At 39.7% G+C, this 15,462-nt stretch overlaps 1 protein-coding gene across 9 annotated transcripts in view; it reads left to right on the top strand.

The window, feature by feature from the left end:
- The window catches only part of MYO9A (myosin IXA), a 186,964-nt gene that overhangs the window by 94,597 nt on the left and 76,905 nt on the right, over positions 1 to 15,462 (top strand). For all 9 annotated transcript variants that reach the window (XM_074917624.1, XM_074917623.1, XM_074917628.1 and 6 more), the window contains one exon: positions 14,991 to 15,107. In XM_074917624.1, the coding sequence (XP_074773725.1) occupies positions 14,991 to 15,107 (117 nt within the window). The remainder of the gene's footprint in view (positions 1 to 14,990; positions 15,108 to 15,462) is intronic.

Below are 15,462 nucleotides of genomic sequence, written 5' to 3' on the forward strand. Positions count from 1 at the left end.
TTCAGGTCAGATTTGCTAATCAAAATATTAATTCTCTTGAAAATCCACTATGCGCAGAAAAAAGAAGAGGGTAATAATCATTCAGCCATGTTTTTGGGGTGACAATAAAGCAAGAGAATGCAGTCCGGGTCTTCTATCTGCCTTTGCCGAGGGCTGTGCAGCCTTGCTCCTTCCTTATTGTCTCACACGTTTGTCATCCCTGGGTCTGTGCTGACTCAATTAGGTAACCTAGAGAAAGTCCTTGGAGTGGAAGGAGAGTTGAGTTTGTGTCCTTTTGCTAAATTCAGTAGAAGTCTAGTAAACACCAGCGTTGAGCTGGGTGGAGAAAGGGGGAGAGGAGGGAATCTTTGCCCAGGAGCAATGGGGCAGGCACATCTCTTCCTTCTGATGGCATGAAGCCATTAGATTTTTTTATTTTTTTTTTTTTATGTCATAGAGTGTCACTTCACCCTGACCTTCTTTACCTGGGATGAATTTCTTGCTGATGAATACAAGACACTTGACATGTTCATGAATAATCATCACAAGATGGTTGTTTCAGACGATAAACTGCATGGTGTTCGTGGCTTAAGCTTGGGGAGGACATATAATTTTCAGCATGGTAACAGTTAATTGGCAGAGACACAAGATAGAGCAGACCTTAATGCAGAGCAGACCTTAATGAGGGGAAAAAAGTATTTCATTACAGCAAAGAGCTGAGCGATGTTTCGTTAGCTTATGTACTAGTAGTGATACAGTCTAATGCCTTTTTCAGACCATTATAAAGAGAAAAAGAATGGAGTTCCAGGGCCAAATGATATAACATTATTGAAGATGTTAAAAAAAAAACAACAAAAAAACCCAAAAAAACAACAACAAAAAAAGACAAAGGGAAAGATCACAGTTACAACTAATCATGAGCATTTAACAGACTGAAAATATTAGAGGAGAAAAAGTGGGAAGGGGACAAAATAATTAATCATGTGAAGAAAGTGGAACGAAAGTTTTCAGTCCTGAAGTATGAGGACAGGGACACTTAATGGAATAGAAAGTAGCAAAACTGCTGGAAGCACCTACTTAATACCAAACTCCATTAGCTTAGGAGACTCATTGTCACCACAGGTTATTAGCATCAGGAGCTTAGCAGGATTTCTTTGAAGACCTAGTACGTTGATGAATGTATTCAGAATTAACAGAAAAACATTAATAGAATAAAACTCAAACCCCACAAAGCTTTTAAGAGTGAAGCAAGCGTCTCTGCTTCAGGACATGAGAGCAATCTGTCAGCGTAGGACTTCAAAAGAAGCCTTTTCTTGGGATTAGGTTTCTCATTTTTCCCTACAAAATGCAAGGAACAGCTGTGTGTGGTGACAGAATACGGATTAGATGAGACTAGTGGTTTTATCAGACTGGTGTCCTGCATGTATGTATGCATGGGATGCAGCATCCTTCCTTTATTAGGAAGACCAAGTCCACTGACATTGGGTCTTTTTTTAACCTGTTTTCATGATTTTTCACATTATGATATGATTATACATCCTAACGTTCCCACAAAGCACTTGATGGGAGAAGATGCTGCGATCTGGCTGAACGGAGCTCGTGTCTATGAGGATCTCCCAAACCTGCAGAAATTTATGCTTGACAACGTACATGCTCATGTGTAAAAGCTGGTTTGGTCACCCTCGTGCTCTGTGCCACATGGAAATTCTTGTGTGTAAGCTGTGTTCACGCTACTTACTTGGCACTAATGTCTGGAAAAAAGAAGAACACATTCAGATTTCAAGATTTCTGAGCAAAGTCCAAAATAAGGACTTTAAGAAGGAGAATGCTGACTTTCCGTGGACTGCTCTGCCTGTAACCAACCTCCCCACTCCAGCTGCCCTTTCTGTCATCAAATCCATTCTTGACTTAAAGGCTTCTTTTAATTACCTCTGATTACTGAAAAGATGCTTTAATTTTACAGAGTCCCTTTTGTTACTTACATTAGGCTAAGCTCATGTGAAAAGTCTTATAAGTACGGAAATGAGCCATTCCTGGGTAAGTCAGCTCTTCCCATGGGGGATATAATTTTGGTACAGTTGCTTAGAATATGGGATTTTTCTATATAATCCCAATCTGAATAAATTTAGATTTATTTCTTCCTAGCCTAAGGCTGTTTATCAATGCTTGGTGGAGGAGGAGATGTAGAAGTTCTGTGGCTAGACAGGGTCTGTTGCACAGACTTTGCCTCTACAGCTGTAGCAGCTGAGGTGTGATGAGAAATAATTTCTCTTTGAGGAAGTTTGCCAAGAAAAAAAAAGTCTGTAGTGAAGATGATGATACACTGGCAGAAGAATTTTTTCTACGATAGCATCTTCTGCTTGAGAAGGGCCAACAGAAAGCCAGAATTTGGTTTTAAAACTCAAGTGCTATTTTTGGCAATGCATTGGACTTAATGGTAGAAATGCTGGTACATTGTGCCTGTAAAGTGGCGAGCAGATTTCACTAAACGTAGCCTACAAGTTCCTCCTCAGGTCAGATCACGCATCTACTTCCTGTGCCACTCGGTAGCCTATTTATGTATGTATCAGCTCCACTGTGAAAACACAGACTGACTGGGATCTCAGCCCATGCTTTTGATACAACAGACTCTGGATGAACGTAGGTGGAGAAAAATACTTTTTTCTTTGAAAAAGGTGTTTGCAACCTTTGCCATCAGTAGAACACTTCCAATTTGGTTCTGGTGACACTGTTCTTCTGCAGCTCTTTATGGTGGGCTCATGATTGCTCTATGTGAGCACCTTTCCGTTAGGGCTGCTCCATGTGTCTCTTCCCTCACCCTTGTCTCCATGGGAAGAAGTGAGAACCACATACTTGTTTTCTGGAAGAGTTTTATTTCAGGAAGAGAGGGTGGTTTGATTTTTTTTTTTCCTTTCCTCCTGATTTGTTACAGATGACGTTTTCTAACCACGCTGTCCAAATCAGAAGACTGAAGTCTTTTTAGGAAGATGATGCTTGTAACCGCATGACTCCACAGTTGAGACTTTCAGAAAATAGCTAACAAGATTTTTATTGGCTTAGTTGGGTTTTGACTGTAACCTGGGTGCTTTTTCTGAAAAGCATGTCCACAGCGTATCACAGATATTCAGCTACAATATGACAATATTATAGACAAAGACTTGCAAAACGTCTCTAAAAATAAATAGCAGGCAGGCTCTAGTCCGTGATGGGGATGACAGGTCTCCCATCTGTCCTTTTCCAAGTCCTGCCTACCACTAGCTGAGATACAATAGGGGGTCCTTGACACCCACAGCAAGTGTTCTTGGTTTAGAATTTTCCACTTTGTTTTCCTCACTTTCATCCATCTAACGATAGGAGGATAAGGAGGGGGCAGGCTGTGGGAGCATGCTGACACTCCCTGTGTACTCCCTGTGTTATTCCTTGAGCGTTTGTTAGCACAGGAACAGCATGAACTGTTTCAACAGGGAACGTATGTGAGAGAGCGAGCAGCGTAAGGATGAAGACATTAACCCATGATGAATTTAGTGCAATATTAGAGTATTTTTCATTATATTTTAAAAAACAATGATTAATTAGGCAGCAGGTAAGCTAGTAGCTCTGAAGGACTGCCTTGTCAACCTGAGGATATATTGATGCAGGAAGATCATCTCACTGAGCAAATTCATTGATTTCACTTCTGTTGTGGCTGGGATTTTTTGGGAAGAGTGTTGGCATGGTTTGGGAGAGCCCCTAAAAATACCTCTGAGTAATATAGACTGGCAGGTTGGAGATGGATCTTTGTCCAAGGAAGGTGATTGTGAAGGTATTGGGGAATTGGTCCAAGGAAAGTGGTCATGGAAGGTGCAGTAAAACTGGTACCTGAGAAAGGAGAGCACAAGAAGAATTTTTAAAAAGTTGTTTGATATGTAAAGTTGGAAACTAGTACCAAAAAAAAAAATAAAAATCTGAGAACTTTGAAAACTGATTTAGTGAAAAAATTATGCAATGTCTTCTTGCTTCAGTGTTGTATTGGAGAATGATTCAGTATTGTACTGTAATGACATTCCAGTCTATTTTTTCTCATTGTGAAATCCACCCAGAAGTCCTGGAAAACATCATTGACACTTGCATCTCTAGGATAAAATCCATTGGCAGGACACCCCGCTGCCTCCCGCTCAGGAGTGATAGTAGAAGGTTTCTGCCAGGACATGGCAGCCAGCTGGGAAGGCAGGAGCCAGCAGTTGTGGTAGTGCAAGGCTTAGGGGTGTTTGGGTTTGTTGTTTTTTTTAAGTATATAGTTTGTAGGTACATTTATAGAAATAAAATATTAAATTGAGCCTTTGCAGGAAAGTTTATAGCATTTTAAAATGAACTTTACCTTTTTTTTTTTTTTTTTTTTTTTTGGTAATTAGACTCTTGCATTTTTTACTAGTCTTCTTCCAATGATGCTTTTAAAGATATTTTTCCACCTTCTTAATCACACATAAAAATCATTAAAAAACCCTTTTGCAGGCTGGAGTCAGCACGATGCATTAATGATTTGAGTTCTCTTAGGAAAAGCAAACACCAGAATGGCAGGATTTTAATATGATGCTAAGATAAAATACGAGTATGGAAAGTTACATCATACTTATCCAGCCCGAGTATGATATAATACTCCTTGATGCCAAGATAGGGATTAAGCTAGAGTCTGATATCCTGCAAGAGTACTTTCCTCTGGGTGTTAAGCCTCTGTTTAAAAAAAAAAAAAAGAAGCTAAGCCTGCCTGTCTCAACCTATGTCCCATGACCCAAAGGGGAACCACAAAAGCTACTTAATCTATCTCCTGCCGCAGGACATGGCTGTGAATGTAAACCAGACGCACCATCTATTTGGTCATAAATAGAAAGTGAGCAGAACAGCAGGAAACCATAATTCTCTGTGCACACACACGTGTGACTTGGGACCCACTGAATAGGCTGAACCTCATGTGAGATAAGAGTGAGATGCTAAAACCTGCTTTTGGACAAAAAGAGGAATTTAGACCTTGCCTAATTTAAGCCATTTAGAATTTTTCAGCTATTTTTTTCAAATCCAGAAATGTTCTCCCAACTTTGGTTGTGAGCTGTAGAGAGGCTGCGGTGTGCCGGCAGGTTTTGTATGCAGTGCTACTATACTTCAGCACCATCCTCCTCGTTTTCTGCTCCTTTGCTAATTTAGTTCTGCTTCACAGCTACACGTCTCTCCCTTCCTTAGATGTTACTCCATCTCGGAACAGGAGTTGCAGACCCAGCAAGCCATCCCTCAACTACAAACCCAAGGTGAAGCTACTTTGCATATTGGGTTTTTTCAGCCTTCATGGAGCAGTAACTGTGTCAGAGACAAAAATTAGATTTTAATAGTATTTCAGTAGCTACTTCAATGATGCCAGCACTGTTATTAGCTGGCACCCCTAAGCCCTACAGAAGTATATTTTGAGTCTGGTTTATTTACTTATGGAGTTCATGATTGCTGCAGAGATCACCACCACCAAGATGCCTACGTGTGCTGTTTTCTATGGACTGCATGTCCAAGACTTAGTGAGAACAGAGGATTGCCTTCTATTCCTGTTCATTAGGCCCTTTTATGAGATACAAATCAAGTCTATTAGGAGACCTTGAATTGCTCTTGGTTTTGCTTGTTCTAATCTCAGATAAATCCTATTCCTGGTAGTGGGGTAGCTCTACACCCTAGCTAAGCGTTGCTAGTTTGTTATTTTTTTTTAAGAAAAATAGATAAATGGTGACTTCTTTAGCATAGAAACTGATTTATTTCATCATTTATTCATGCATGGGGTGTAATTTTGTTGAATAGATATTCTGAGTCAAATAAAACAAGTACACTTTTTTCCCCCCTCATTTGAAAATTATATATATCGTTCAAACCTGGAGAAGTGATTGAAGGAGGAAGGCATCATCAGAAAAATGTTAAGTAAATAACATGGGCAAAATTCAGTAGGTATCAAAATGTGGGTTTTCCTCTGAGTCATCTTGGAATAAGACATTTGTGTTACAGTAAGTACAAATGTAACTATGAGCCAAATATCACCTTAAACAATAAATGGGGGGGAAATGGGAATGGCTGATAAGGATTATAAAACATCAAATGATAACAAAAATCAAATCCTGTATATGATAATAGGTCACTAAGTTATTTTTTCGGTAGGATATCAACAGGTTCCTGGGATTTAGTGCCAAATCCCTGTGAGCAGAAATGCCAATTGTTTCACTGGGTAATGCACTGAAAATGTATTCCATATATTAAAAGAAAAACAAACAAAGCCCCCATAGAACCACTAAAAATATGTATGCAGATTTGATTTTTGGAGGGATTTCCTGAAGAGGAAGAATCCTAGCGGTGCTTTTTCTTTTTTTCTGAATATTTCATTGGAAGCACCTTTCATCCTTCTATAGAAATTATAGGAAGTCTATCAAAGGCCCTAAGGGAGAAGAGGATATTTCCTTTCTTCCTGTGTTCATATCTTATTTCCTGAAGAGAAGAGGAATCTCCGTTTCTATTATACACAGGCAGAAAATGTAAAGTATTTTGTGGTGCCTGGCTTCACTTAAATAAATTTACTCCTGTCTTTGTGTTTTATGTCAAGTCTTGCAAAATTCACACTCAGAAAGAAATGTTTCTTGCCATCCTGGAATTACTGTAATTGGTTTGTGTATTTGTTGATACAGGTCTGAAAGGAGAGTGTGCATTGCTTGTTTACTTCCTAGAGGGCAGGAAACACCCGCACACGTGTGTGTTTATGTACGTGTTACGGAAGAGCTGTTGGGTCACTAGGAGAGGAAAAATCCATAGGTAGTTTCTACGACTGTGTCAGGATCATTCCTATGTTAATAAATAAATTTTTGGAGACTATTGCAAGTTCTTATTGGGAAGTTTACAAAGAGAGCTGCTTGTAAATATTTTTGAGGGGATGGGTGGGAATTTTGTATTTGTAGGGAACACAGGCACTGGAAATGGGTTTATGCAGTGGGACCAAATAACATTGATGATGTCCACCATGAGATAAACACAGACATGGTCTCAAGGGGAAAATGCTAAAAACCTGGAGAAAGAAAGGACTATGACCAACAGAGCAAAAAGTTGTCTTCTATGCTACCAACAAGACAAGTCATCGTTGTCTTCTGACAAGTCTTCTCTTCTAGGTCCAATGAATATTCCAGAATTGTGCCTGAGAAATGGCATTTAAACATCCCATTTTCAAGTAGTCATAGCTTTTAGAAAATCTGGAGTGTGTGCACTGACCTTGTTCCCACATCTACATTATCCCCTGGTGAAAAATTGGGATTTAGAAGCGTTACGTTGACCAAAAAATGTTGAGGGTATAATAAAATCTTGTTGACTGACTGAATCGTTCAGCATGTCTTTATGGATGTTTCATAGATTTGCATAATGCTGAAGAAATGGGATAAGGGTTGCATGCTGTCACAGTTAATAAACTCTGCTGGGTTTTAACCCTCATTAGGGCTTTAATTCTATTTGGTGCTTACGCTTACTCTCCAGTTCTACACTTTTTAAGTCTACTTCTCATTATCTGAGTCTGTACTTAGGAACTGGAGTCCAAAAACTCAGCTCTGGGTGCATGCACCCTTCATAAACTCCATTTTTTACAATAGTGACACAAAATAGACTGCTGCTTTCCAATATATATGCATTAAAGGGCTTTTTTCCTGTGCAAAATGTGTCTTTGGGTTTTCCTGCCTCACTTTTCTAGAGAGGAGCACGTGGTGCCTCCTACACTCAGGAGGTGGGAGTGATGGAATGATGCTCAGAATCCCTCCTGAGCAAACTCAGTGGCTGTTAAAATGTAATATTTATTGCTTTTTTTGTTGAACTGGTCATAAGAGCTGCCAGTACCCAAATATCCATCACCTGGCCTTTCTGTTCTGTTTGTCCAGGATCAGTCTATCTCGTCCTTTGCTTTAGTGGTGAGGGAAGATGGACAGACCTCTCAAGGACCCAAGAGGTTTAAAGTCGTTAGAGATCTGTAGCTGTCTCTTAAATTCCACTTGGAAATAATTTCTCACCCAGAATTGAACAGTGCATCGATATAGTGCTCTTCCTAAGTCATAACAGAAGACATGAGCTCTGCTTTGCTTTGCTACTGCCTTCTAATTTTCTGAGTGTCTGTGTTGAGTGATAGAAGGCACAGAAACGGGTATTTATTTTATATAGGTTTTTTTTAAACAAAATGTTAGTGGAAGTGTTTATGCTGGTTACAAGAGCCCTTCATGCCATGTTCCTGTTTGGGTCAAAATCGTTTAAAGTTGAATGTCAGAGGCTGGTTGCTGTTCCAAATATGGTCTATGGTTGGGTTGGGTGGATGGAGTAATTGGGGAGAGGATCTGGCTTTTGCATTTCAGTATCCCACTGGATCTCACTGGAGTTAGTGGGGTCCACACTCCAGAAAATGCTTGTCTCAGCTATGGAAGTATTTGATGAAAAACACATAGCTTACAGGAGCATCTTGATGGCTTTTTTCTTCAGCAGGGTCTGTTTGTCTTCTGCTACCTGGGATGTGCAATCCCTGGGATACTGCTGCAATTCTTCACAATAAACTGATGCTCTTTGCCTTTCAAAGCCCTTTAGCATTGTTTCTACCCATTCTCTATCCCCAGGCTTTATTTATTCTCCTTTAGTCTGAAAAACTTATATTTGAGGGTTTTTTGGTAGAATTGAATTGTTGCTCTTGCACATATATTCACAATAATCAACAATATAAACACTGAATCCAGTAAGGACTGCAGGTTTCACGTAGGGGAGCTTCTTATCCCAGCAGATCCTGCAAAAATGGGCATCTGCCAGGAGGGCAGATTCAGGGTCTGCAGCCGCACTGGAGGGGAAGGCAGTGGAGTCAGCAGAATGAAGACATGTCTGGTGGGACATGGGCATCTCTTCACCATGCGCCTTGCAAAGTCATTTGGTTTTACAAGATGAGAGTCCAAAAGCAGGGCAGAGCTTGGTGTGTTTTCTTTACTAGGCTGTGTCAAGAAGATGAAATCAAGAGCTGTGTTTGGTAAGGGTACCTGAACCTCAGCCTTCACTGAGCACCACACCCATCCAGCAATGTAAATAAAAAGTGGACTGAGCTCAGCTCGGTTGTGACAGACCAGCCTCTGCTCAATTCAAGATGTTTTTTGGGGATAGAAGGTTCCCCATTAGATGACACGCTGGTAGATATGCGTATCTTAAATGCTGATGTTGCCCCTGAAACAGCCAGTGCCTTAATACCATATTGAGGTCAACGAGCTGGAGATTTCTTCTGGTTTTGGCTCCAGGACCAAGTTCAGAGTCTAGAGTATTTGTGACATTGCAGTGCCAATGCAGCCTCAATTTTACTATATCTGGCAGCCCTGCATCTCCAAGAAGTCCAGGGAGCCATGCGGGGGAAAGACCTGAGGTTTGAAAAGAACTTGGAAGTAAGAAGAATTTGTTCTGAGTTTTTCAGAGTCTGTACATCCAGTGCACAAGCTGTACAGCGAAGGGGCCCATCTGCTTGTGAAACACTACGTTTGTGGCTGTCCATTGTTCTCAATATTTAAAGCCATAAAATTCAACTGGCAGCTTGTAGCATGAAATTTCTCCCTTAGATATATTTTTTTAAAAAAAAGCAAACTGTGGCAGGGTGAGAAAAAAGCTGGTTTAACCAGGGTTTTGGGAAGTGAAAAGGATGCTTTAATCTTGGTTATCTATGTGTAAGCTGTTGTGGTTTCTGGATATGTAGCAAGGTAAAAGAAACCATTATTCAAGCATTTATTAAAAATATGGGTTTTTTTCTTTCCTAAGATCTATACTGGCTCTTTCTGTACAGCCCCCTGCACAGGCTTTGCTGGCAGCCAAGAGAAGCAGTGAAAAAACCAAAACAAACAGTATATTAAAATACCACCCTTTTACATCATCACATACAGCTTTTTCTGGTTTTTGCCTTTCGTGAGTAATTGGTTCTGTGGGAGAAGAAAGTATGGGTCTGTGTAATGCAAAAATGGTATTGTTATAACAAAGAAGCCTATAAAATTCAAGTTTCATAGATAATAATTAAAAAACATTGGTTTTTGGAATTTGATTGCAACCAGCATCACTATTTTAGGGGAAGGGAAAAAAAATTAATTTTCTATATTTATTTTTAAAGCAGACATATTATTTAGAGTGTTAGTGTATAGTCTTTTTTTGTCTTTTTTTGTCTTTTTTTGTCTTTTTTTGTCTTTTTTTGTCTTTTTTTGTCTTTTTTTGTCTTTTTTTGTCTTTTTTTGTCTTTTTTTGTCTTTTTTTGTCTTTTTTTGTCTTTTTTTGTCTTTTTTTGTCTTTTTTTGTCTTTTTTGTCCTTTTTTGTCCTTTTTTGTCCTTTTTTGTCCTTTTTTGTCCTTTTTTGTCCTTTTTTGGTCTTTTTTTGGTCTTTTTTTGGTCTTTTTTTTTCTAATTGATTCCTTTCTTTTTCCATTTATACATTTGGGGGATTATAACCCTTTTGCTTTCCCAGGATTATCTGGGTACCAGTAAATATTTTGAATAATTCCAGCAGAAAAAGTCCTTTACTCAAAGTTTCAAATCTCAGCTGAGTACAGAGTAGCAGGAGTAAGAAATCCTGACCCTGGGGTCAGGACCATGCCAGGATGCTGTAGGGATGGCAGCAGATGGAAGATGTGCTCATATATGTTTAGAGAGTTTGTAATCTTAAGAATTAAGAATCTAGTGAATTCATATAAATGTGTTTTACAGAGGCTTTTAATTTGAGCAAATTTGGGTTTTTAGATTATATCTTTTGCTGCCTCTAAAACACAGGCTGTGACTGCCGAAACTGCAAGTCCTTGCTCCAAAACACTTCAAAGAGAGATTTTAATTCTTAAGTCTGTCTTCTCCTTGTTCCTTTTGGCAGAAGATATTTCCAAAAGTCTTATCTGTTTTTAAGGTAGCCTGAATCTGATGCCTACCTTGAAAACTTTAAGGCAAATTAATTTGACAATGCAATCTTATGAAGAAACCCAAATATCTTATAACAGGATCTTAGCAAAAGTTAGCCAACCCAAATAAGTGGCACTTCTAGCATATAATAAATAAAATATATATCCTTGCTAGACTGATAAGTAGGAAATCGAGTGATTAAAACGTTGTCTTCCGCCTATTTCCTGAACCGCTGAGTTGAAGTGTGTTTGATCTATCTTGGTTTTGAATCAGCAATATTTCTGCGTGTGTGCAAGATGCTGCGCTTGCTTTGATCCCTGAGAAATTTGTTTTGGTGTTGTTGGAGCTATTTATATTTTGCTTTGTGAGTGAAATAAAAATGGTTTGATAAGTGCCACAGTGTTCCAGATCTGCCTAAATGTCACGTAACAAGACTTGCAGAAGAGACAAGAAGCTGTAGGTGACTACCTGAAGACAAAGCCATATGTACTAGATGCTATATATTTCAGAGAATATTCAATTTTAATATATGTAGGATAATAAATACAAGAATAAATAATTACCCCCTTTAATACAGGAACAAATGTTTAAGTGCTTATTTTAAATGCTCTGCTGCACAGGAGTGGATGTAAGCACATAGTGCAATCCTTCCTTGAATACCAAGCCTGTAATTACAAGAATATTGTGAATATTGCACACCAGGTCATGATGTGAACAGGAGGGATGGTTGGGCTGACTGGGCATCCTTTACCCTGCCACTCCTCCACAGCTTTACCCTGTTGAACAGAGAAAATAAGAGTAAGGCATAATTAAGGGGATGAACTGCTGTACATGTTTTCTTCTATTTATCTTTTTATTACAAGGGGTTTATGGACTAGTGGTATTTAAACCATCTGAGTGGTGACATGGTGATTCAAGGTGAATGGCTGAAATTAAAAATAAAAATTCAAAACTTGTTTCTGAAGGGGACTATTCCAACAATTTGGGGGGAAATGCAAAATCATGCTCTTGAAATTGCAGCAGCTCCTTAATTTGGAAAGAAATAATATTCCCCATTGGTCTTCAGATTAGGTAGTTTGATATCTATTTAGGATAGTGAGGGGCTTTATAATGTCATCTAGGATGAATAGAATAAATGCTTTATTGAAATGGGAAAAAAAAAAAAAGCCTAAAAACTTGAGTCATATAAAATAGATTAGTGTCTCTGCTGGTATTTTATAAATGGGTGTTGCATGAAGGCGAAGTGCTGTCTTCAACTCTTCAAGCCAATTAAAAATATCTCATTTTAAAAAGCTGCTGCTGGTTTGGGAACCAGGGACCTTTGGTATCATGGACTTCATTCCCAGTGCTCCCCACAAGCCAGTCCATCGCAGCATCGCATGGTGAGCTTGGAGAACCCATTTTGGTGGAACCCCATGCACCCAGCAGCACTGGACCAACTTGTGTGTCTGAGACCAGATTTGTTTGCTGTGTATGTGATAGAAATCCTACCAGGAGGAGACTGCGTGTACCATGAGGCAAAGAGAGCATCCCAGTTTCAGCCCCACTGCATTTCATCATCTGGGGGAGCGTCTGTCAAGGAATTATCTGGATTTGTTGGTACAACAGAGAGAAGAAATTGGCTTGTAAGGAGCCAACATATTTGCAAATGAGATCCATATGCATGTGTGCTCCACCCCCCCATATTCTCTATACATTTCTTTGCCAGGAGTTTCCTACCAGTTCTTACGATACAGCCATTGCTTCTAAAAATAACTACTGAAGAATTTGAGATCTGGGCCGTTGATTACATTTTTGGGTCCCAAGTGTAGCAAGGAAAGCAGCTCTCTGTGGGCTTCCCAGCTTGCCATGTAGCCAAGCCCATCTCGGGAAGAAGAGCAGTGGCTTATAGCACACCCTACACATCCCAGGAGAAAACTGGGCAATGCTGGGGTGGTACAGACTTAATGATATCCTTATCTATTTTAGAAATAAAGAGGAAAATTTTCACTTCAGCAGTGAAGTCCTACACATCCTCTATAGTGTCTAATAAAACGGGGAAATAGAAGTATTGTAATATAAACCCATCTATGGCTGTATAGGGGAAATGATGCCATTCTTTGTGGGCTTTCCATTTTTAATTGCATGCCCTTGTGTTGGGGCAGTTAATTGGGCTGGTTTATGCTAGGACAAAGCATTATACCAGCGAGAAACATTCCGGTGTCTTGGCCTTCATCTTTCCCCAGAGACTGATTTTTCTGGTGTAACAGTGGCACTGACTGTTTTCTGGTTTTATCCAGTCAAGCAGAGATGGAGTATGGGGTTAGACAACTGGTCTTGAAATTTTCTATTAATCACTGAAATGTGTGTGTGTCGTGTCCCCCCCCCCCCATTTTTGGAAAATGTAAAAAATAAAAACAACTTAAGAACCCCTGTTACTTATAATAAAAACGGGGGGGGGGGGAACCCTCCCCAGAAACTTTTCTTCAGTAAAGGGAAGAAAAAACAGTTACTGGAAAGTAGACCCGTTAGTATTTCTAAATGTTAGCTGCTTTCCCAAACTTGTTCAGACATTTCAAGAGCTCACACTCAGTCTTTAAAAGCACTGCTTTGGTCTGTGCTACAACAAATCCTTTTGGTCCTGTTGCTCATATTTTTTCATCATACACTTTTTTTTTTGTTTGTAGCAATGCTTTTTGGGGGGCAAGCAAGTAATTCCTTGTTAATTGTTTTGATATTTAGTGATTATCCTTGCAACGTGGCTTATCTGGCAGCACTTTATTGCCACTGAGCAATGGTTAGCAGCAGTACGAAGGCTTATGTACACTGTGAGCTGTGAACCTCCTCAGTTGTGGACCATGTTACTGCCTTCTGTTCCAGTTTGAGAGGGAGAGAAAGCAAGGCCATGTACCAGATTAATTGCACATTAAGTGCAAAACATTGGCAGAACAGCCCGTGATCACGCTAAAAGATGCTATCAAAAATTAAAGGAAAAAGATGTGGGAGCAAGCTAATAGAAGACAAATGATGCTGTGTGAGCTTTATTCTTTTGCTTGGGGTCAGTGAAATAAGGCCACTCAGATGATGTACCTTAAAGGGAAGGTTGGTCAGAAGGATTTCAAGGCCATGTTGACAAGCTGCCCATTTGTTATCGTTCAAGGCTTGATTGAAATAATTATGCGTGAACCTTCTGTTTTCTTGCTTATTCTTTTACAGTGGCTAAAATTAAACAAAATTTTACAGTCACAGCTGGTATAATAAGATTTTAGGTGATTAGCGTGTGAGATGACTCAAGGTAGTAATTTAAACCAAGGCAGAATGACAAGCAGCAAGAACAAAGATAGTCCTTAAATATGAATTACTACTTTATGGTTATGTGTGTAGGTGTCTGTCCCAATGCATGCGTCTTTAGGAAAGTGCAGCCCGAGTATCCTGCTTTGATCTTGGTTTTCATCACTGTTGATCGAGCAAAATCTCTTTGCACCGTGGCTGAGAGCACCATGGTGAGGATGGCCCTTCTTCAGAGGTCTTACTCCTCTTTCTAGGAGAACTGCTGGAGGAGCAGTGAATCTGCCTGCTGTGATTTGTAGCTCCCGTGGGCAGTACCTGGAAAACTTCAAGTTTTCAGTAACACACAAAGATTTACTATAGGGGTTTTAGCCTCTCCTTTTGTAACCCTTCTTCTGGTACCAGGCGCTGCCTGCCCCAGCGCGTGCTTTCACATCACTTGCTGTTGTTGCTGTGCAATATCCACCCTCCTCTTTCCTTCTCCCCAGGTAAACTCTTCAAGGATCTTGCTGTATTATTTTTATATATGTATATATTTATTTTTTTAAAATATTTTTCCTTTCTCTGCCAGCGATGGGATTTATGGTGTGATCTCATGCATCATCCACTTGAAACCAAGCCAAAGTCAGGGGGCACTTCTTATGGCCCTGGGATTGCAACTAACTCCTGATGGCATCAGGACCATTGGCGTACACGGTGTAAATTAAAGTAGTAGACAAAAGCTTTGACACAGGAGAAATATGACTGTTGGAGGTGGAAGCTTGGGAAGCATAAACCTATTTTAGTGCAAAGCAGGAATCATTTCCAATCAGCTTTTTTCTTTTCTCTCTCAGGCTGTGACTGTGCGAAACTCCATGGCTAAATCTTTGTACAGCGCCTTGTTTGACTGGATAGTGTTCAGAATTAACCATGCACTCCTCAATTCAAAGGACATGGAGGAAAGCACCAAGGTAATGTCTCGACAGCTCTTTTGGCTACGCTCTTGTGTTTTTAAAATAGGTAACTAGTGGATAAAACATTACCCAAGCTCCTAGCAGCACGATGCTTAACATAAAGTTAGTTTTTCCTTGGTTAATATTTTAGACTGAGTACATTGTTAAGTGGCGTTTGCTGAGCGAGAAACGGTGAAGCACCTCGAATAATATATCCTCAATATGGCTGGGGAAGAGGTTTTGTTGTAGCCACAAAAGCCTATTCCCTCACCCCCTCCAGGAGCCATGCCAAGTTTCCTCCTTGTGTGTAAAACTAAAGGACCTTATATAATTGAGGGGAAAAAAAGGGAAATCTTGCTAACACAGGGTGTTT

This window comes from Athene noctua, chromosome 13 (genome assembly GCF_965140245.1).
Source record: "Athene noctua chromosome 13, bAthNoc1.hap1.1, whole genome shotgun sequence".
Taxonomy (NCBI): Eukaryota; Metazoa; Chordata; class Aves; order Strigiformes; family Strigidae; genus Athene; species Athene noctua.